Below are 24,153 nucleotides of genomic sequence, written 5' to 3' on the forward strand. Positions count from 1 at the left end.
TCCCACATGCCACGGAGCAACTAAGCCCGTGCGCCACAACTACTGAGCCTGCGCTCTAGAGCCCGTGAGCTACAACTACTCAGCCCACCTGCCACAACTACTGAAGCCCACGCACCTAGAGCCTGTGCTCTGGAACAAGAGAAGCCACTGCAGTGAGAAGCCCACGCACTGCAACGAGGAGTAGCCCCCACTCACCACAACTAGGGAAAGCCCGCGAGCATGAACGAAGACCCAATGCAGCCAAAAATAAATAAAATTCTTTAAAAAATAAAAATGTGTCTTGGTGTGTTTCTCCTTGGATTTATCCTATATGGGACTTTCTGCGCTTCCTGGACCTGACTATTTCCTTTCCCATATTAGGGAAGTTTTCAACTATAATTCCTTCAAATATTTTCTCAGTCCCTTTCTTTTTCTCTTCTTCTTCTGGGACCCCTATAATTCTAATGTTGGTGCATTTAATGTTGTCCCAGAGGTCTCTGAGAGTGTCCTTAATTCTTTTCATTCTTTTTTCTTTATTTTGGTCTGTGGTAGTTATTTCCACTATTTTATCTTCCAGGTCACTTATCCGTTCTTTTGCCTCAGTTATTCTGCTATTGATTCCTTCTAGAGAATTTTAAATTTCATTTATTGTGTTGTTCATCATTGTTTGTTTGTTCTTTAGTTCTTCTAGGTCCTTGTAAAACATTTCCTGTATTTTCTCCATTCTATTTCCAAGATTTTGGATCATGTTTACTATCATTACTCTGAATTCTTTTTCAGGTAGACTGCCTATTTCCTAGATTTGTTTGGTCTGGTGGGTTTTTACCTTGTTCCTTCATCTGCTGTGTGTTCCTCTGTCTTCTCATTTTGCTTAACTTACTGTGTTTGGGGTCTCCTGCTCACAGGCTGCAGGTTCTTATTTCCCATTGTTTTTGGTGTCTGCCCCCAGTGGGTAAGGTTGGTTCAGTGGGTTGTGTAGGCTTCCTGGTGGAGGGAACTAGTGCCTGTGTTCTGGTGGATGAGGCTGGATCTTGTCTTTGTGGTGGGCAGGACCACGTCTGGTGGTGTGTTTTGGGGTGTCTGTGTACTTATGATTTTAGGCAGCCTCTCTGCTAATGGGTGGAGTTGTGTTCCTGTCTTGCTAGTTGTTTCACATAGGGTTTCCAGCACTGTAGCTTGCTGGTCGTTGTGTGGAGCTGGGTCTTAGCTTTGAGATGGAGATCTCTGGGAGAGCTTTCGCCGTTTGATATTACATGGAGCCGGGAGGTCTCTGGTGGACCAGTATCCTGAACTCGGCCCTCCCACCTCAGAGGCACAGGCCTGACATCCGGCCAGTGCACCAAGACCCTGTCAGCCACACTTTTGGGAATTCTGAGGTCTTCTGCCAGCATTCAGTAGGTGTTCTGTAGGAGTTGTTCCACATGTAGATGTATTTCTGATGTATTTGTGGGAAGCAAGGTGATCTCCACATCTTACTCCTCTGCCATCTTAAAGATCTCTGGAGGCGGCCTGGGGCAGGTTTTCCCAGAGGGGGTGGACTCCTAAGAGGCAACAACACAGGAGCTAATTGCTTCCCTCTAACGTTGCACCCGATCCACCTCAAGCTCTCCCTCTCCAAGTCTTCAGCCTGCTGGGATCTTCAGGAAAAGGGTTCCAAGATCCAGTAAATTTTTGACTAAATAAAGGTCCTTATAATTGCACAGTTCCACAGAGACATATTAAGAGGTGATATTAAGCTTTCCCAGCAAGAATGGATTCATTTCTATATATTCATGAAGTTACTGCTATAAAACTGGAATGTGGGAAAATTGTCCAAAAGGAAATATAATTGTAGCACTATGCTTCCTATTAATGAAAACATCATCTATATTTGTATACAAGGTGGTATAATGAAAAAATATATTAATTCTTTATATCTGATGCTTCACTTGCATCAGCAATCATCCTTCTCCTAAAATTCTTTAGCACAGACCATTAATATATAGAAAGTAACTTATTCTGGTGGGAAAATGCTGAAATAGAGTATATTTAAGTAAGAAAAAAATTTTAATTTTTGAAAGCTATGAAATCATGAGAGAAAATGTTTAATGTTATTTTTACACTATTCACTTTTCCCAGGACTTCTAATATCACTGGACATTCCTGAATACAGAAAGTACAAACTAAGATAAAACTACTAAAATATGTAAGTAACAAATTACTATATTTCATTGGATCTAAGATATCAATTTTAGGAAGCATACTAATTTCAGAGATGCTAATATGTGAAAAAATATGTATCATAAAACATGAAATATGGTTGGGTTTTATTTCAAATTAATTATTTTGTGAAAATGTATCTGGTGGTCTAAACATAATCAATTCCAAAGTTCAAAGAGAGACTTCTGAAGAGGATGGATTATAATTTCTAATCACAAAGCATTTGAAATAATTATATTCACTACCTGGGTAATCTTTTTGAGAAGTGTTAGGCAAACTCCAGATTAACTTTAAAAAATTCATTCGTTTAACAGAACACAGTTAAAAGACTAACTGTTAAAGTCAGTAATGTACTTGACATTCCCATTTAGACAGCATCCTATATCTCTTCTCTCTTTCTTGCTAAGTTACAAGAAAGGTAGTTTATATCCATTCTTTCCACATCCCCAACTCTCATTTATTCCTGACCCACCATAATAATAGTCCAGATTTTTCTCCTATTGAAATACATAATCATTTTAATGTTCAGTCATAACAGATAAGAATTAATATACTCATGCATTTATGTGTATTTTATTAAAATGATAACAAATGTTTAAAGAAAAATAGTACCTATACTTATTTAGTTTTATAAAGCAATCAGAAACATTTTAGAAATTATGGCGCTCATAACACAGCACAGGAAGCATTCCCAATTTAAGTAAATGTAACATTTGGTAAGCACCAGAACTATCAAACGGCAGCATGTTAAGTACTTTCATATTCATTATCTTGTTTTAATTCTCATAGTCATCCTGCTAGTTAGCCAGATATCATATCTCTCAATGAGAGAAGAAACTGAGCCTCAAAGATTTCAAAAAGACTTAATAGTCATATTAGCTTGGATAAGTCATCGAGATAGTATATGGACCCAGACTTTCAGGCTCTAAGTCATGCTTCATACTTTCTGTGGTATAAATGGATTAATATATTAATTACTTCACATAACATATCATGTGAAACATATCATTTGTTTCAGTTTCAGTTAAGTTTTATGTTTCAGTTAAGTTTTGTTTCAGTTAAGTTTTATAAATAGATAAATGATCATTCTATATCAAATATATTAAATTCAATAAAAAACTTGACATGATGAATTGGGCGATTGGGATTGACATGTATACACTGATGTGCATAAAATTGGTGACTAATAAGAACCTGCTGTATAAAAAAATAAATAAAATAAAATTCAAAAATTCAAAAAAAAAAAACTAACCCTAAAAAAACAAAAACAAACAAAAAAACTTGACAAGTATCACATGAAAGAATTGTGAAGGAGCCGAAAAATACATATGGTGCCATGGTAATCAAGTGGCTTACAGTAAAATCAAGACTTTCATATATTAAACAATGAGAAAACAAAGAGAACAGCACACGACATGTATAAAAATGTGCTAAACAAGATAATCACCCACCCAAAATCATAGCTTATGAACAAAAAGCACTCTTGTGGGTTGTAATAACATAGGGAAATTTAACAGACTATTAATCTGGCCCTCGAAGGCATAATGTGAATGCACAATGAGGGGAGGAGAGGACATTCCAAACTGAAGACTAACAAAAGCAAAAACACAGAGGCAGGAATGATTACGTATCTGAGGAACATTGCTGAAATTGTATAAATAAAATAAAGTTAGATATTAGGGAGTAGCAGAAATAGGTGGGATCAAACGATGGAGAGTTTTGGATTTCACCTAATAGACAACAGGAAGTGTGTTCTACAGGTAACAGCATATAGGACTGACTAAAGTACAGAAATAGTGCAGTTAGAAATATCAATTAGGAGGCTATTAAAGTTGCCCCTAACGTGGGATGATAAATATAAAAACTGCAATAACTCTAAGAGAGATCACAAAGAAAGATAAATTATACATAAAAGTGAATGGCAAAGTCTGAGATAAATATCAGTTTTTCTTGTTATAAATTTATGTCCAAAATTCAAAATTAACTATTGCTTTAAGCATACGGTAAAAAGGAAATACAATTATTATGGCCATGAAGAAAATACATTTAGGGTGACATGGTAAATCATGAGGGCCGTCCACCCAATATTGCTGATTCTCCTTCTGTGAACACTTCCTTACTCCCTTGAAGTTAGATATGGCCATGTGACCATACTTAAATAGAAGAAATGGCATGGGTCTCTTCCAGGTGGAAGCTTTAGTAGCCAGCACACAATATACCATTGGTGCCAGACACAAGTAAGACAAAGTCAAGTCAGAATTTGAAAGGGTTTTGTTCCTGTTTTTTTTGTCTTGGTTTCTGTGTATGTGTTTTGAGAGATGAGCGTCAAGTGCTTTCATTAGCTAGCTTTTCTCACCTCTATCCTCTCCATTCTGTGCTTTCAAAAGGACCAAGCAGATTTCCACGTATATGAATAGCAATATTAATCCTATGCCCTGTATATGCAAGGTAACACTAAGATATTTGTCACCTTTTGCATACATGGGAAACTGATGACAAAGATAAGATCAGCTCCTATATGCAGATAAAGAAAAGACAGGTAAATGAAAAGATGAGTATAGGATATGGACAGGCAATTTATAAAAAAAAAAGAAAGAAAATCACAAAATAACAATTTCTAGTAATATTTTCTAAATAAGTTATTTAAAAAATTTTTTTCTGAAAATATTCTTGTGACTTCGGCCTATGTTTTCAGAGCAAAGATATGTCATATCATTACTTACAACTAGAACACAAGTTAATATTTTAATTGAAAATTACACCTCAATCTACCAAACTGTTCCAGTGACATTTACAACTAAATTTATATTGTGATAAAGAAAGCAACATTTTTCCCAGAGTATTTTCTGTATAGGCAATAACACTGAGCAAGTTAACAATCACACAATGATTACGTCAAAACCTTGGACATTAGTTAATGTGTGCTCTCTTATCAATGGTAATAAAACATCTATTGAAAATAAAATGTCACATCATTTTACAAAACCCTTATCTCATGACTAAGCGATGTGAATATAACAAACTCCCCTGCCAGAAAAATTGCCTACTAAATGTAAAGAAAATATATATTTTTTAATATAAGAAAATGTTTTAGCAAACTGGGGGAAAAACACACAAGTCCTAAAAACAGAAATGTTAATTATATGTAGTTTTTAAAGGCTTATTATTACTCAAACAATAAAAATACCAACTGCAAATTTAAGGCTAGATTGAAGAGGGTTTCAAATTTTATCATGTATCCAATAGTCTAATATAGACCTTTTAGACTTTAATAATTTACAGTATCATCTGTTACTGCATTATCAATATAAAAAAATAAAGAATGATAAAATCCATACTATGGCACAGCTGCCAAGTTCCAATCAGTTTAGTCACAGGCCACCTTGTTTTCAGAGCTACATACAATTATGCTGAATTAAGGTGATAATATTTTTCTGTTCACATACTTCCCTTTGCAATCTGTGGACTTTTCAAGTAAGAACATTCAAGTACCAACAATAATTTAGGGAAAGAGAGGAAAAACCCAAAGATACAAGGCAAATTTAAGACGTGTTTTGCAACAATTAGAAAAGACATGCTGTTTAAACTGGTTGTCTTGAAAAATCCTCAACCTAGACAAGACGGGGAATATAAATACATCCCCAATGGTGGATCCTATTCACATCAAACTTGTGAATTCCCTTACCAAACCTTTGCTACATTCAAAGGCTTAAACACTTGATTGCCAACTTTCTGTTCTGTAAAAATAACATACCATCTACCACTGAGCAGTAAGGATTATATTAGACAACATATTTAAGAGCAATTAACACAGTGCCTGGTACACAGGAAACATTGAATAAATGTTTCATTAAAAAACAAAATAAAACCTAACCCCAGAAACCCCAGAAATTCTAAAGCTAAAATAAATAAATCAGTATTAAATTGTTGTATTTGCTAGACACAGTACACTAAGTATTGTCAGTGGTAAGATCCAAGAGAAACATAAAACATGATTTGTGTTAATTTAAAAATGGCTTTCAAGTTGTCAGGTTTTTTCCCATTAGTCCTACAGGAAGGAAAATAAAAAGAATTTTTAAAATTAAGAAAAACTAATAAAAGAACAAGGTAGATCTATATGTACTCACACTTAACTGATCATTAAATAATAAATCAATGCTGTTTTCAACAAGATTTTTAAAAGTCTGCAAGGAATACAAAGAGTTAAAGAGATAACAGAAGACATATAAATAAAACAATTAAAAAATTTAGAAGATGCTGATTTCTACTTCCAGTAATGGCAAGCTAAATTTGGATCAAAATTGTGAAGGCTTTTAAAATAGCTAGATAAAATTTTTTTTTAAATTTCTTAGAGACTGAATAAGATATCAAAGAACTACTAACTGAAGTGGCAAAAACCCAAAGAGGTAAACAGTTGCTTTTGCCTTGAGGGCATCTGGCAGTGCATAAGAACCCAATGAGAAATTGAGCTGTGGCTTTGGTGGCTTCAAACTTCAAGATAAACAAAATTCAAAGCACTGGGCTTATACAAAGTAGAGAGTTTACTAAACCATACTCAAGACACATTAATCTGGGACTCTAAGTACCTTTAGGGTAAGGATGAACCAGAAATAAACCAGCTGTTTAGGTTTAATTTACATCACCAAAATGGTCCAGGGAACTTCAACCCCTGAACTTAGATTACATGAGTCCTGGACTGATAGTGCCCTAGGCACCTGTAAGAAATATACAAAATCCTCTCTGATGGATCATCCGAGGCCTCATATTATTCCAACAAGTAAGTTTTAAAATCTAATGACTAGCACCTAGTCATGAGTGAGAAGCATAAGAAACTACTGCTAACAGAGACAAACCCACAAAGATCCCAAATACTGTAACTGTTACATCTAGACTATATGTTTACCATATTAAAGAAGTTTTATTTAGAGCCTGAAAATATTTTCAGGGAACAAGAAGCTATAAACTTCTTTATAACACTTAATAATACTTTATAACTTCTTTATAACACTGCCAATTTTAAAAAGAATCAAATAGAATTTCTAGAAATAAAAAAAGTAACTGAAATTATGAACTCAACTGATGAGTTTAACAATAAATTAGAAGCAAGTGAAATGAGATTCAATGACCTACAAGGCAGATTAGAAGCTATTACCCAGAATGTGGCACAGTGAAAAAAAAGATGGAGAATAAAGAAGACAGACATTGAGGATACAGTGAGAAGGTCTAACAGATATACAATCAGAGACCCAGAAAGAGAGAAAAGAACAGGGCAGAGGTAATATTTAAAGAGATAATGGATGAGACTTCTCCAGAACTGAGGCACCAACCCCACATTTAGAAGCTTGTCATAATAATGCTTGAAGTGGCAGATGGAGATACCTTAATAATACCTACCACATTAAATTGGTGTTTTGTTCATTAGCCATTTTCAAGATGAAACAGAGAAATGTTAGAAGAAACTAGGAAAAATTTGCCAAAATACATGGACACCTAGGAATCAAATGTACTAGCAGATTTGAAAGTCTACTCTGTATACAAAATTTGGGAACAACATAAAACTTCAAAGTAGATGAGAGTTGCTCTTTTAAATAACCTTTATCTAATAAATTTGAATATTATTAAATGTTCACCATAACAATGAACTAGAATGGCTAAGGAAATAAAAGAAACGCTGAAAATGATATAAGAGCAATTAGTGATACTGACATTCAGCACATATACACAAATGGCTTGCTGAACCAAATCAAACAACGAACACCAATAAGCATTCAGCAGGTAAAACAAAGAAGCAGACAGTCACAGCTATCTGAAGAATTGACAAGATGCTCGTCTCTATTTAGTTTAACTCACAACTCAATCTAGAAAAGCGGGCATCGCTCAAAAAGACTGCAAAGCTTCAAATAACTGGGGCAACGTTTAGTCAAAAAATACACTAAACTGTACACTTAAAAATGGTTAAAATGGCAAATTTCATGTTATAAATATTTTACCACAATTTTAAAAATTAAAAAAAAAAAGAAAAGGGGGCGATAGGTAGGACTCAATAGTTTAAACTTTAGAGGAAAAGACACAGGAATATGGGGAGAGTTGAAGAAAGGAGTGAGATCAAAAAACACTGTGGAAAGACAAGCTAAGGGACTGGCTACAGGTGCTTGGACCTAATACCAGGAGCTGCTAGGGATACAGAATCATGCACTATGTTGTCTGCATTCATGCTGCCTTAGCACAGAGCAAGCCATAATATGCTTTCAATTCTGCCTACTGAAGTATTTTAACAATTTCACAGTCTTTTAAATATACTATTCCGTCTTTTCTTTCAATTCCAAGCCAATCAATTTTCTGCCTGATTGAGTCAGCTATTTTTGTCAGGCCATAAAGACTTCATCACATCTCTTTAAACTAGTACAGAATTTCCATACAGTGGAAACTCAGCAATAAAAAGGAATGTTACAATAACAAAGTGAATCAACTATATGTATACATATATCCCCATATCCCCTCCCTCTTACATCTCCCTCCCACCCTCCTTATCCCACCCCTCTAGGTGGTCACAAAGCACCCAGCTGATCTCCCTGATCTCCCAGCTGCTTCCCACTAGCTATCTATTTTACATTTGGTAGTGTATATATGTTAATGCTACTCTCTCACTTCATCCCAGCCTACCCTTCCCCCTCCCTGTGTCCTCAAGTCCGTTCTCTACATCTGTGTCTTTATTCCTGTCCTGCCCCTAGGTTCATCAGAACTTTTTTTTTTTTAGATTCCATATATATGTGTTAGCATACGGTATTTGTTTTTCTCTTCCTGACTTACTTCACTCTGTATGACAGACTCTAGGTCCATCCACCTCACTACAAATAACTCAATTTCGTTTCTTTTTATGGCTAATATTCCATTGTATATATGTGCCACATCTTCTTTATCCATTCATCTGTCAATGGACACTTAGGTTGCTTCCATGTCCTGGCTATTGTAAATAGTGCTACAATGAACATTGTGGTACATGCTTCTTTTTGAATTATGGTTTTTGCATGGTATATGCCCAGTAGTGGGATTGCTGGGTCGTATGGTAGTTCTATTTTTAGTTTTTAAAGGAACATCCATACTGTTCTCCATAGTGGCTGTATCAATTTACATTCCCACCAACAGTGCAAGAGGGTTCAAAAAGGAACAAATTTCTGATACACACAACATGGATGAATCTTTAAAACATTATCCTGAGTGAAAATATTCTGTATAATTATATTTATGTAACATTTTAGAATAGCAAAAAATAATTTATAGTGATAGACGTAAGTTCCAGGGACTTCCCTGGTGGTCCAGTGGTAAAGAATCCGCCTTCCAATGCAGGGGACGTGGGTTTAATCACTGGTCGGGCAACTAAGCCCACGTGCCACAACTGCTGAGCTCAGGCACCTCAGCAAGAGAGCCCACATGCAGCAAACTACAGATCCCATGCGCCCTGGAGCCTGAGCACCACAAGTAGAGAGAGAAAACCCGCATGCCACAAGTAGAGAGAAGCTCGCTCTGCAACAAAGAGCCCGCATGCCTCAACGAAGAGACCACCTGCCGCAACTAAGACCCAATGCAGCAAAATATAAAAAAGAAGAAGTAAGGTCCAGAGCACTGTGAAGGGGCATGAAGGAACTTTCTGGGATGATAGAAATGTTCCATGTTGGGGTGTGAGTTACACAAATGTGTGTTTGTCAAAACTGATCCAACTGTGTACTGAAAATCTGAATATTTCACTGTATGTAAATTACATACAATAAAAAACTTTACTATAGAATTTCCTCAGTACCATTCAGCAAGACCTCTAATTAATTAAGTATAGGGAATTCAACAGTTTCTTCTTAAATTTTATTCTTCTATTCACTTTTAGTGCAAACAGAACCAAGTGGTATATTTGATTTAAGTGATTCACTTCCATTATAAGATCTAGAATTATTTTCCTGCTTCTAATACTGGTAAAACCCTCCTTTTCTTTTTTCCATATTCTATGCAAACTAAGACTGTCTTTTATGTTATATCCATAGAATACAGAAGGGCTTCCATGCTACTTTATATATCGAAAATGAGACTTCTGTCTTCTAGATTAGAGGCTGATCTCTAAGACTTTTCTGTTACTTTAACTTCATGAAACAAGACTACTGATCTCATTTTAGTTAAAAAAAAAAAGTAGTTACAGGTCAACTTCCTTTGCAACTGTCAAGTATATGACCGTCAAGCTTTCACAAAAACGATCCATTTATGTTTTATGGCTGACTCTTCCCCCTCTTTTTCTTGAGAGGTAATTTCTGTCAGTTCAACAAAACAGGCTATGTCAACAGCTTGAAAGTAAATTCACCTAAACATGTTTTAACTGAACAGGAGTTCCCTCACATATCCCTTATATTTTCTGGCATTTTGTACATGAGACTAAAACTCGCAATCTTCTAATAGGTTTCAATTTTTTCCACTGCTATGAATTACCTATAAAATTACCTATAAAATTCCCCCAAATCTCACTGCACTCTCCTGTGTCCTGAGATTTTTTTCTTTTACACTGCCAGCATGCTATCCCTGTAGGTCCACTAATGCTATCCATATAAAATCTGCAGCCTAAAAGCACTATTTGCCATGACTTATTCTCTATTTAGCTCTATCAAGATCCTTTTTCTGCAAGAAAACACAATTTAATCATTTTACTGCTTTATTTGAGCATTAAAATAAAAGCAGTTGAATAGTTTGTTTTTTCAGATATTTCTCACAGTTGTTAATTAGATGCAGACTGCTCTTTTCTTCAGCCATGCTGTAGAATTCTCTATTTATTTTAGTTGAGCACATACCAATCTAAATCTTATACTCTTTCAAATTCAGCAAATTCTCTAGAGTTTGAGTTTTGAAATTGTGTGGTTGCCTTATAGTATTACCTTCAGATTCTAACCTTGTGTTATTTTAATTCAAATAAAATATGTTTTTTCCAAATATTCCCTATGTATCTAGAAGACACCTTCTAGTTCTTAAGGAAATAGAATAGTCTGACACTGATTTGCTTGACTTCTCCTTCAATGTGTTTACAAGATGGTAAGTGACTGGGAGGGTTAAAGACTTCAATATCTATAGTATCTTGCAGAAGTAGGAACAAAAATTGAAGAGCACCAACAAAAAACAATTTTCCAATGAATCCAGAGAGACAAGTCTTATCATAAGCCATTGCTAAAAGTACAAATCAAAATTACAGCACCTCAGAGGGCAGACAGCAAAAGCAAGAAGAACTACAATCCTGCAGCCTGTGGAACAAAAACCACATTCACAGAAAGATAGACAAGATGAAAAGGCAGAGAGCTATGTACCAGATCCAGGAACAAGATAAAACCCCAGAAAAACAACTAAATGAAGTGGAGATAGGCAACCTTCCAGAAAAAGAATTCAGAATAATGATAGTGAAGATGATCCAGGACTTCGGAATAAGAATGGAGGCAAAGATCGAGAAGATGCAAGAAATGATTAACAAACACCTAGAAGAATTAAAGAGCAAACAGAGATGAGCAATACAATAACTGAAATGAAAACTACACTAGAAGGAATCAATATCAGAATAACTGAGGCAGAAGAACGGATAAGTGACCTGGAAGACAAAATGCTGGAATTCACTGCTGTGGAACACTCTAAAGAAAAAAGAATGAAAAGAAATGAAGACAGCCTAAGAGACCTCTGGGACAACATTAAACACAACAACATTCGCATTATAGGGGTCCCAGAAGGAGAAGAGAGAGAGAAAGGACCAGAGAAAATATTTGAAGAGATTATAGTTGAAAACTTCCCTAACATGGGAAAGGAAATAGCCACCCAAGTCCAGGAAGCGCAGAGAGTCCCATACAGGATAAACCCAAGGAGAAACACGCCGAGACACATAGTAATCAAAGTGGCAAAAATTAAAGACAAAGAAAAATTATTGAAAGCAGCAAGGGAAAAACGACAAATAACATACAAGGGAATTCCCATAAGGTTAACAGCTGATTTCTCAGCAGAAACTCTACAAGCCAGAAGGGAGTGGCGTGACATACTTAAAGTAATGAAAGAGAAGAACCTACAACCAAGATTACTCTACCCGGCAAGGATCTCATTCAGATTCAATGGAGAAATCAAAAGCTTTACAGACAAGCAAAAGCTAAGAGAATTCAGCACCACCAAACCAGCTCTACAACAAATGCTAAAGGAACTTCTCTAAGTGGGAAACACAATAGAAGAAAAGGACATACAAAAACAAACCCAAAACAATTAAGAAAATGGTCATAGGAACATACATATTGATAATTACCTTAAATGTGAATGGATTAAATGCTCCAACCAAAAGACACAGGCTTCCTGAATGGATACAAAAACAAGACCCATATATATGCTGTCTACAAGAGACCCACTTCAGACCTAGGGACACATACAGACTGAAAGTGAGGGGATGGAAAAGATATTCCACACAAGTGGAAATCAAAAGAAACGTGGAGTAGCAGTACTCATGTCAGATAAAATAGACTTCAAAATAAAGAATGTTACAAGAGACAAGGAAGGACACTACATAATGATCAAGGGATCAATCCGAGAAGAAGATACAACAATTATAAATATATATGCACCCAACATAGGAGCACCTCAATACTTAAGGCAACTGCTAACAGCTATAAAAGAGGAAATCGACAGTAACACAATAATAGTGGAGGACTTTAACACCTCACTTACACCAATGGACACATCATCCAAACAGAAAATAAATAAGGAAACAGAAGCTTTAAATGACACAATAGACCAGATAGATGTAATTGATATTTATAGGACATTCCATCCAAAAGAGCAGATTCTACTTTCTTCTCAAGTGCGCACGGAACATTCTCCAGGATAGATCACATCTTGGGTCACAAATCAAGCCTCAGTAAATCTAAGAAAATTTAAATCATATCAAGCATCTTTTCTGACCACAATGGTATGAGATTAGAAATGAATTACAGGGGAAAAAAACGTAAAAACCACAAACACATGGAGGCTAAACAATACGTTACTAAATAACCAAGAGATCACTGAAGAAATCAAAGAGGAATTCAAAAAATACCTAGAGACAAATGACAATAAAAACACAACCATCCAAAACCTATGGGATGCAGCAAAAGCAGTTCTAAGATGGAAGTTTATAGCTATACAAGCCTAACTCAAGAAACAAGAAAAATCTCAAATAAACAATCTAACCTTACACCTAAAGGAACTAGAGAAAGAAGAACAAACAAAACCCAAAGTTAGCAGAAGGAAAGAAATCATAAAGACCAGAGCAGAAATAAATGAAAAAGAAACAAAGAAAACCATAGCAAAGATCAATAAAACTAAAAGCTGGTTCTTTGAGAAGATAAACCATTAGCCAGACTCATCAAGAAAAAGAGGGAGAGGACTCAAATCAATAAAATTAGAAATGAAAATGGAGAAGTTACAACAGACACTGCAGAAATACAAAGCATCCTAAGAGACTACTACAAGCAACTCTGTGCCAATAAAATGGACAACCTGGAAGAAATGGACAAATTCTTAGAAAGGTATAACCTTCCAAGACTGAATCAGGAAGATATAGAAAATATGAACAGACCAATCACAAGTAATGAAATTGAAACTGTGATTAAAAATCTTCCAACAAACAAAAGTCCAGGACCAGATGCCTTCACAGGTGAATTCTATCAAACATTTAGAGAAGAGCTAACACCCATCCTTCTCAAACTCCTTCAAAAAATTGCAGAGGAAGGAACACTCCCAAACTCATTCCAAGAGGCCACCATCACCCTGATACCAAAACCAGACAAAGATACTACAAAAAAAGGAAATTACAGACTAATATCACTGATGAATATAGATGCAAAAATCCTCAACAAAATACTAGCAAACAGAATCCAACAATATATTAAACGGATCATACACCATAATCAAGTGGGATTTATCCCAGGGATGCAAGGATTCTTCAATATATGCAAATCAATCAATGTGATACACCATATTAACAAATTGAAGAAGAAAAACCATATGATCATCTCAATAGATGCAGAAAAAGCTTTTGACAAAATTCAACACCCATTTATGATAAAAACTCTCCAGAAAGTGGGCATCTACCTCAACATAATAAAGGCCATATATGACAAACCCACAGCACACATCATTCTCAATGGTGAAAAACTGAAAGCATTTCCTCTAAGATCAGGAATGAGACAAGGATATCCACTCTCACCACTATTATTCAACATAGTTTTGGAAGTCCTAGCCACAGCAATCAGAGAAGAAAAAGAGATAAAAGGAATACATATTGGAAAAGAAAGGTAAAACTGTCACTGTTTGCAGATGACATGATAATATACATAGAGAATCCTAAAGATGCCACCAGAAAACTACTAGAGCTAGTCAATCAATATGGTAAAGTTGCAGGATACAAAATTAATGCACAGAAATCTCTTGCATTCCTATACACTAATGATGAGAAACCTGAAAGAGAAATTAAGGAAACACTCCCATTGACCACTGCAACAAAAAGAATAAAATACCTAGGAATACACCTACCTAGGGAGACAAAACACCTGTATGCAGAAAACTATAAGACACTGATGAAGGAAATTAAAGATGATACCAACAGATGGAGAGATATACCATGTTCTTGGATTGGAAGAATCAATATTGTGAAAATGACTATACTACCCAAAGCAATCTACAGATTCAATGCAATCCCTATCAAATTACCAATGGCATTTTTTACAGAACTAGAACAAAACATCTTAAAATTTGTATGGAGACACAAAAGACCCCAAATAGCCAAAGCAGTCTTGAGGGAAAAAAACGGAGCTGGAGGAATCAGCCTCCCTGACTTCAGAATATACTACAAAGCTACAGTAATCAAGACAATATGGTACTGGCACAAAAACAGAAGCATAGATCAATGGAACAAGATAGAAAGCCCAAAGATAAACCCACGCACCTATGGTCAACTAATCTATGACAAAGGAGGCAAGGATATACAATGGAGAAAAGACAGCCTCTTCAATAAGTGGTGCTGGGAAAACTGGACAATTACATGTAAAAGAATGAAATCAGAACACTCCCTAACACCATACACAAAAATAAACTCAAAATGGCATCAAGACCTAAATGTAAGACCAGACACTATAAAACTCTTAGAGGAAAACATAGGAACAACACTCTTTGACATAAATCACAGCAAGCTCTTTTTTGATCCACCTCCTAGAGTAATGGAAATAAAAACAAAAATAAACAAATGGGACCTAATGAAACTTCAAAGCTTTTGCACAGCAAAGGAAACCATAAACAAGACGAAAAGACAACTGTCAGAATGGAAGAAAATATTTGCAAATGAATCAACGGACAAAGGATTAATCTCCAAAATACATAAACAGCTCATGCAGCTCAATATTAAAAAAACCAACAACCCAATCCAAAAATGGGCAGAAGACCTAGATAGACATTTCTCCAAAGAAGACATACAGATGGCCAAGAAGCTCATGAAAAGCTGCTCAACATCACTAATCATTAGAGAAATGCAAATCAAAACCACAATGAGGTGTCACCTCACACCAGTAAGAATGGGCATCATCAGAAAATCTACAAACAACAAATGCTGGAGAGGGTGTGGAGAAAAGGGAACCCTCTTGCACTGTGCGTGGGAATGTAAATTGATGCAGCGACTATGGAGAACAGTATGGAGGTTCCTTAAAAAACGAAAAATAGAATTACCATTACCATGACCCAGCAATCCCACTCCTGGGCATATACCCAGAGAAAACCGTAATTCAAAAAGACTCATGCACCCCAATGTCCCCTGCAGCACTACTTACAATAGCCAGGTCATGGAAGCAACCTAAATGCCCATCAACAGAAGAATGGATAAAGAAGAAGTGGTACATATATACAATGGAATATTACTCAGCCATAAAAAGGAACGAAATTGAGTCATTTGTTAAGATGTGGATGGATCTAGAGACTGTCATACAGAGTGAAGTAAGTCAGAAAGAGAAAAACAAATATCATATATTAATGCATGTATGTGGAACCTAGAAAAATGGTACAGATGAACCGGTTTGCAGGGCAGAAGTTGAGACACAGATGTAAAGAACAAACGTATGGACACCAAGGGGGGAAAGCCACGGGGGGGTGGGGATGGTGGTGTGCTGAATTGGGCCATTGGGATTGACATGTATACACTGATGTGTATAAAATCAATGACTAATAAGAACCTGCTGTATGAAAAAATAAATTCAAAAAAAAAATTACAGCACCTGTTGAAGTTTACTTCAGTAAGGTATCCTGGAGTTCCTAATTTCAAGGTACAATCAGATTCAAAAGGTATACCTAACTAGGGATTATACTGTAAATGACAGAATAAAAGTTCCTGTGAATTGATTTGCTAAGAATTCGCAGGTAGTTTCTTTCCCAGTTCTTTTTAAATCTTTATTTGTTAAATACTGATTATCCACTCCATAAGCTTTGACTTTTCTCACACTAGATTTTTCAACCTTGGCACTTTTGACATTTTGGGATGGGCAATTCTTTGTTTTAAGGGGCTGTCCTACACACTGTAGGATGTTTAGTAGCATCCCTGGCCTCTATCCATTAGATGCCAGTAGCGTCTCCCAGATGTGACAATCAAAAATGTCTCCAGGGACTTCCCTCGTGGCACAGTGGTTAAGAATCCGCCTGCCAATGCAGGGGACACGGGTTTGAGCCCTGGTAAGGGAAGATCCCACATGCCAAGGAGCAGCTAAGCCCGTGTGCCACAGCTACTGAACCTGCACTCTAGAGCCCGCGTGCTGGAACTACTGAGCCTGCGTGCTGCAACTACTGAAGCCCGTGTGTGTAGAGCCCATGCTCTGCAACAAGAGAAGCCACCGCAATGAGAAGCCTGCGTCCCCACCACGATGAGTAGCCCCCATTTGCCACAACTACAGAAAGCCCGCGTGCAGCAACGAAGACCCAATGCAGCCAAAAAAAAAAAAAGTCTGTAGGCTTTGCCAAAAATCCACTGGAAGACCAAATAGACCTTGCTTGAACCGCTCTACTAAATCAAAATCTCTGCCTCTCAGAAAAGATCTGGGAATTATCTACAGCTGTACAGTACTTTCCAAAGCTGCTATACAGGTCACAGAAACTAAGCTAAATTAGAAAAAAACTTCTAGAGTAAAGCCTAGTTACTTCTATATATCAGGCATTATAATTCTTTTCACACTAGACATTTTCTATGGGATGGGCTACTTCCCACTTGCTTCATTTTGAAGATTAAATAAAACAGAAAGAGCTTTAATAGGAAATTGGAGCCAGACAAGAAGGAAGTCAGTGATAGGAATTTGAAACAATCTGATTCATTTTTTTTTATTATTGACATTTTAACAGATGCAAGATACATTCACTGCATATCTTCTATGCATCTAGGTGCTATTACATATACAATATAGTTAACTGGAAAAGTCTTAGGAAAATGGAAACATTTTGATATATTATTTTGGAATTCATAGTATCTGTGTAAATTGTTTAGTGGGTCTGTGTTTTATAGAGAGAATACTAAGAGGCTTTACTATTATAGCTCAATTATCATATTCTTTTGAGTGTGTAATTCAAAGGAAAATGATACAGTTTATTGTCATACTTTCCCTCTCATTCAACTTCTTAGGACATTCCTCTAAATATTAAAAATAGAAAGACTACTTTGATGACATGCCCTTCCTTTGATACTCTTATACAATTGGAACCATGACCTTATGACTTATTTTCATTCATCAGCTTTATGGCCAAGTAAACACACACTGCTCATGATGTTTAAAAAATCATGCTGTCAAGTGTTTAACATAATCAAACAAAAGGCTGATAATCAAAGAAAAGTATCTTCATCATTTTTGAACAAATAGTAAGGTTCTTACCTACAAGCAACATTTGGATCAGCATTTCTTGAAAGTAGTAGCTCTACACACTTCAAGATCTGTTCCTCTGAGCCACGAGCAGAACATGCAGTTATCAAAATAGTTTGCTTATCTATAGTGAAAGGAAAGGTGAGGAAAAGCCCATACACATCAGAAAGTGTATCTAATTAACTTCTTTTACCATTCAAAAGATTCTAAATATTTATTGCATTCTTAAAATTCTATAACCTATTTCCAAATCTCTTGTTCTTAGCAGGTAACTTTGTATTCCTTCACCAAAAAATGAGCTCAGGGATGAACTATCAATTTCCAAAGTATATCTACAATTCATTTACTAATTTCCTTTCCCTATTCTCATTTCTTCAAGAGAATAGGAAAGTGGTTCAGAGTATGGGCTCTGTGCAGATTTACTGCCTGGAGTTGAATAGTTTTTGATTGATTAAAGTATGCCTTGAACACATGGTTAAAAAACAATGATTGATATTCTCTGATTTCACTTCTTTAGCTCTCACTGATTTGACCACTCACTGAAATCTGGCTTATGCCCAAACTATCCTACTGAAGATGTCCTAACTGCTACATGTATTGGTTTCTTTTTAGTCCTTTTGTACTTGATCTCTCTTAGCCCATCCCATTTCCTAAAACTCTTCTTCCCTTGGCTCCTATGGCATCAGTGGAGATCAGGGTAAATTAAAAACCAAAACAAAACAAAAAACAATTCTCAAGTAAGAATTGGGGAATTAAAAATAGGTCATGCCAGCCACGGTTTACATTTGTGGTTCAATATTGACCAAATATAGAAATATAGATTCTGGTCCCAGTTCTGTCACTGATAAACTGTGATTCCAGTGATATCTTAGTAGACCTAACTTACATATAAGAAGCTAAAGTCTGCCCTCTACCTGAGGGGGCCCGTGGGATACATAAAATAATTTATGTGAACATGCTGGGCAAAATATAAAGTATTTTATAACTGAAAGGTATTCCTCTTATTACAAGAAGCAGAGAAAGAAAACTATTAATCAGTTTTTTGAGCACAACATTTTATACACTTTCAAAAATCTCATTTCTAAGTATAGCTTTCATTGGGAGATTTTTTTTTTTTTCTTTTTAGGCCACGCCATGTGGCATGTGGGATCTTAGTTCCCCAACCAGGGATTGAACCTGTGCCCCCTGCATTGGGAGAGGAGTCTTAACCACTGGACCACCAGGGAAGTCCCTGGGTGATATTTTTCTTTTTTTCCCCTGGGTGATATTTTTAAATGACACAATAAGAAAAACCTACTACAGCAGCAGATTAAACATAAAATTGTCAATAAGACAAGAATTTATATAAAATATATAAATGAGAAAAAAATAGAAATGATTTTACAAATATCTAATGTAGTGCAAAATTAATATGAAAATTAATTCTAAAATGAAACCTATACCTGAATTATGAAATGAACTGTCTATTGGAAACATATAAAAAATAATCAGTAATTCAATATAATAATTAAATAGCATTTGCACATATACTCTTATTCTTCAAAAGCAATCAAAGCACTACTGACAAAGACAGAAACAAATGGATTTAATAAATTATCTTTGAAACAACTTTAAGTGATATAATTCAGAGTTGAGTTGTAAATTCCAAAGACTGATTTTCAAGCAATTTTCCACTAAATTATCAGCTTTTCAGTGTTTTCTTTCAATGCATTTTACCTTAAAAATAACCAAAACTCTCTAGCATAGAAGTTAAAGGTACATAGTAAGAACACAACCATTTATAACAATAATATAAATGGAATATATCTCTTTGGATAGAAGGTTTTTCAAAATATCTATGGTTTCTAATTTGGTTTTTTATGTTGTTTATAGAAGATTTTTTAAAAAAACTAATTTTTTTTCACTTTGTATAATAGCTGCTTGGGAATCAAGAAAATCACAGTAAAGATAATCAGTTAAGTTACCTCAAATATCTTAACCTTATTTCGATTTTTTTCAAGAGCAAAGGTTTATTTTAAAGTGAATATAGGAAAACAGAGCCTGGAAAGTATATATCACCACCCCCAAACAGAATATAATTAGGCTTCTAAACAGAAAAATATACAAAGTACATTTTCACATATTTAAATATTTAAAACATCTTACCCTTATCAAAGCTTGCATTAGCACCTCTGTCCAAAAGGACCCGAAGCAGCGCTACGTTGGAAACACTGGCAGCATACATAAGGGGAGTCCACCCATAGCGAAAGCTGAACTCTACACTGATGCCTGTCAATATAAAGACAAGGTTTTAAAACCTCCGCCACCAAAAAAAAAATCACTGTCACCTTAATATGTTTAAAGTACTTCACATAGTGACATACACTGTGTACTTTATAATGGAAGGGAATTTCTTGGTAATAATGGGCTTCAGAAAAATAGAAAATTATATGAACTTTGATAAAAAAAGCTAACTTCAGTTTCACTATAGTTCACTTCAGGTTCACTATTTTCCAAGAGATTGAATCTGTCAAATGTTTTTTCATATAATATATATTTATATTAGAACAGGTTTTTACATGCTGCCTTTTTCTCTCTAGGGCAGTTGGAAAAAGTTTCACAGATATAAACTGTCTTTTTAGTTAGAATATTATCATACATCTCTATGGTGGCAAATACCAAATATATTCCTTATTAAAACTCTTTTACCTTCCTTCCCAACACAAAATTTAACCATGGGTTACTGGCCAAACATAAGGTTAAAAAGGTAGGTTAGGGCTAAGAAATGTAGACTATAGTTTGTGATCCAGGGATTTACATAATTATATTCGTATTATAAAGAAAATGTAGGTACCACTGCTGAGAGTGGGATAGGAGGCAGGGAGAACCGGTTATGAGGCTGGAAGTCCATGCAAAAGTCAGAGCAAGGGCAGCAGAGAAAAAGAAGAAGAAATCCAAAAGGACATTTCAAAGGCAGGGTTATTGGAATTTAAAATTACTTTGAGGAAGAGGAGTGTTGGAAAAGAACAAATAGAAAATAACTTTCAAGTTCTGCTTTGGACAAATGAATGAAACAGTGAGCTAGAATAAGGAGAGGCACAGAAGAGATATCAGGCCTGAGGAGCAGGATAAAGTTTTAAATAGCCACCATCCAGAATCAGACAGGAAGGGATGGATAGTAACTGTTAAGAAACGATGAGAGCCAGCTGACCTTAAAATCCTCAAATCAATCATTAACGGTACAAATCCCTGAAGTCATCTGATTTCCACACCACCCCCACCCCCGCCACCAATAGCACTGATTGGTTTACTCACATAAAAAAGAAAAAAAAATGGTTGAACTAATCTAGATTTGGATCTAAGACTGGGGAGGAGCATAGAAGATATGATACAAGGACAAGATTATAAAAAGGCAGCGAACATAACCCATTAAATTTATGTAAAGCCTTTGCTATAAAGAGATCAAGATATAAGTGGCAAACTCTCTTCAACCTAAGAAATATCTGCTAATCTTAAGAAAAGAAAAAAAAAACAGAACGTTTTTCTGTTTCAAAGAAGGAAAACTTGTATGTGAAAACCACTGAATATAGGCTTCCTTTAATACCTTATAATTTACAGGTTGTAGTCTCTGGCTCTAAAGTGTTCCATCTGCAAAGATGAAGGTCATATCACTGAAGGAATGCAAACTTGTTAGGGAGAACTCACTTTTTTTCTGTAGGAACACTAAGTTATTGAAAGACTATATTTGTCAAATTCCCAATTGTCTAACTTTAATTGATATAAGGTGCATGATAATTCCTAGGAGAAAACAACAGAAAACTATCTTAGTACATATATATATATACTGCTGGCCCAACTTGTCTTCTCTAACAAATTTTCCTCTTTAAATTGCTGCAACTGAAAGCATATGAATGAGATCAGAGAAAAGATCATTTTGTTTTCTCATTATTCTTTCCTTATTGACATTACTGCTCAAACTGTGACAGCAAAAGTAAAAAGGAAAAGATGTGACGATAAAGCTAAGCAAATGTGGCATTTTAGTATAAAAATTCTTAATAATCATCACCTCTAAGCTAAAAAAAGTAAATTATTAAGCACATATTATGTTCTAAGCATAATGCAAAAAAGATAAGTTTAAAAGGATTGACACAATATATTTTTATAGCTCAAAAACATTCAAAATAACACTAAATTGTTTGGGGGTATATACATATAGTAAAAGTATAAAGACGTACATAGGAATAATAAATACCAGCTATAGGAGAGTGGTAATCTCCAGGGGGAAAAAGATAAGTCGCCATACATTTTTTGAATGTCTAAAATATTTAATAATTTAAAGAGAACTGAAAATGTTAGTGCATAGCAGAAGAACAAAAACCAAAGACTGCTAAAAATGGCTGACTCAAAAGGAGGTTTCATTTTTTTTATTAAACTTCCAACTGGTGCAGGAATATGTATGGCTTTAAAAGGCAAACAAGTAAAAATATTTTTTAAAGTGTTAAATAATGACATGTGGAAGGAAATCAGGAAGTACTAAAACAAGAGTTACGTGTGAAAATGAGACTTCAGAGGTAATACGGGTGAAAGTGGGGACAAAGGTGTTTCTCTACTTATACCTACTTGTTAGTGTTTTTTTAAAAGGAAGTTAAAATTTTTTTGTAATTAAAGACAAATTTTAAAAGGCTGACGAAATACTTTACCAGTAGGCTCTTTTCAAGTCCTTTCAAGAGCCTCCGACACTTCATTGCACCTAGTACCACTACTCCGAAGGCAAACTCGCTTTTCTAAAACAAATTTCTGCTTATTCCATCCCATCCAACACTATGCACACTCCTGCATGTGTTCATATCCTAGTATTAGGCCTCTTTCAGTTATTCCAATTTGATTCAATTTAATTTTTTAATTATAAATTCAAGTTCCATTGTCCACAAAGTTACAGGATCCTTCTTACTTGTTAACAACAGCTAATATTTATATAATGCCTATATGTTCTAAGACCTGTATATAGTCTCTCATTTTAATCACCTCCCCCAAAAAAACCCTTTGATACAGTGCATCCCGGTTTTTAAAAGGGGGTAATTGAAGTTTAGGAAGTTTCCTAACTTGGTCAAGATTACAGAGCCATCAGGTGGCAGGGCTAATAATCAAACCCAGAACTGTACTGTTTCCAAAATGATTTACTTTCCAATAAACCATGCATCTCTAGCATAGAAGGAAAACATTTTGCTATATACAATTTTGTGTGTGAATGTTTTGTATTTACAGGTAGACAGTAGATGCTTGTTACTCCTTTGATAATTTCAGTCATTATCAACAACTCACATTTCCATGTCAAGGTAATTTAAAAAAATAATATTTAATTTAATACACAGAAAAATGTCATGGGACCCAAGACAGAATTATAATGTTTTTATAAAGAAATAGATGCTCTGGAAGTTCAAATGACTTTCCCAAGGAAGCACACTGAGTAGGCGATAGGCTGGAAGAGGTATCCAGATAGATTCCTACTTCATTCTCATTCACACACTGACACAACCAACACAGGCAAAGAACATTAACTAAAATGTACATAACTAGAAACAATTCTTGAGAAACACATAATAATAATTATAGACAAGTAAATGCTGAGCAAAGTAAGTAAGGATTATCAAAGTGGGGTAGGATTAGTCTGACTAGACCTTTTGAAGGAGGTGGAACAACTGATGGACGGTGTCAGTGTGGCATTCCAAATTCGTGTTAGAGGAAGAAAATAAGGCAGAGAGAACTGAGTCAAGTAAGACATGTAGGACACTTGAGATACTAACATTCACTGTACTTCCATTAGAAAAACAACTCAAACCTTTTAAAATAAGGAATCCTTGTGAACTGAGACAACTGTGTTAGGCTGAAACTGTCCCTTAATTCTCACCAGAATCCAGGAGCTCCTCGACCAATGAAACATCTCCTGTGGTCAAAGCTTTCTTAAATGTTTCATGCTTTTCTTCAATGGGTAACGGTCCTTTTAATTTCTAAAAAAGCAGAAAGTTAAAAAATTTTCCTGTTACACATACTTTCATTTCCACTGCATCCGGAAACAATAATGATC

At 35.4% G+C, this 24,153-nt stretch overlaps 1 protein-coding gene across 1 annotated transcript in view; it reads right to left on the bottom strand.

Moving 5' to 3' along the window:
• Positions 1-24,153, bottom strand: part of ASZ1 (ankyrin repeat, SAM and basic leucine zipper domain containing 1) — an 81,703-nt gene that overhangs the window by 54,909 nt on the left and 2,641 nt on the right. The window contains exons 2-4 of the mRNA XM_082472460.1: positions 23,977-24,076; positions 20,235-20,357; positions 18,102-18,213 (exon numbers count right to left, since the gene is read on the bottom strand). Of these exons, the coding sequence (XP_082328586.1) occupies positions 18,102-18,213; positions 20,235-20,357; positions 23,977-24,076 (335 nt within the window). The remainder of the gene's footprint in view (positions 1-18,101; positions 18,214-20,234; positions 20,358-23,976; positions 24,077-24,153) is intronic.

The sequence above is a fragment of the Balaenoptera physalus genome (genome assembly GCF_965194825.1).
Source record: "Balaenoptera physalus genome assembly, chromosome: 8".
NCBI classification, from domain to species: domain Eukaryota; kingdom Metazoa; phylum Chordata; class Mammalia; order Artiodactyla; family Balaenopteridae; genus Balaenoptera; species Balaenoptera physalus.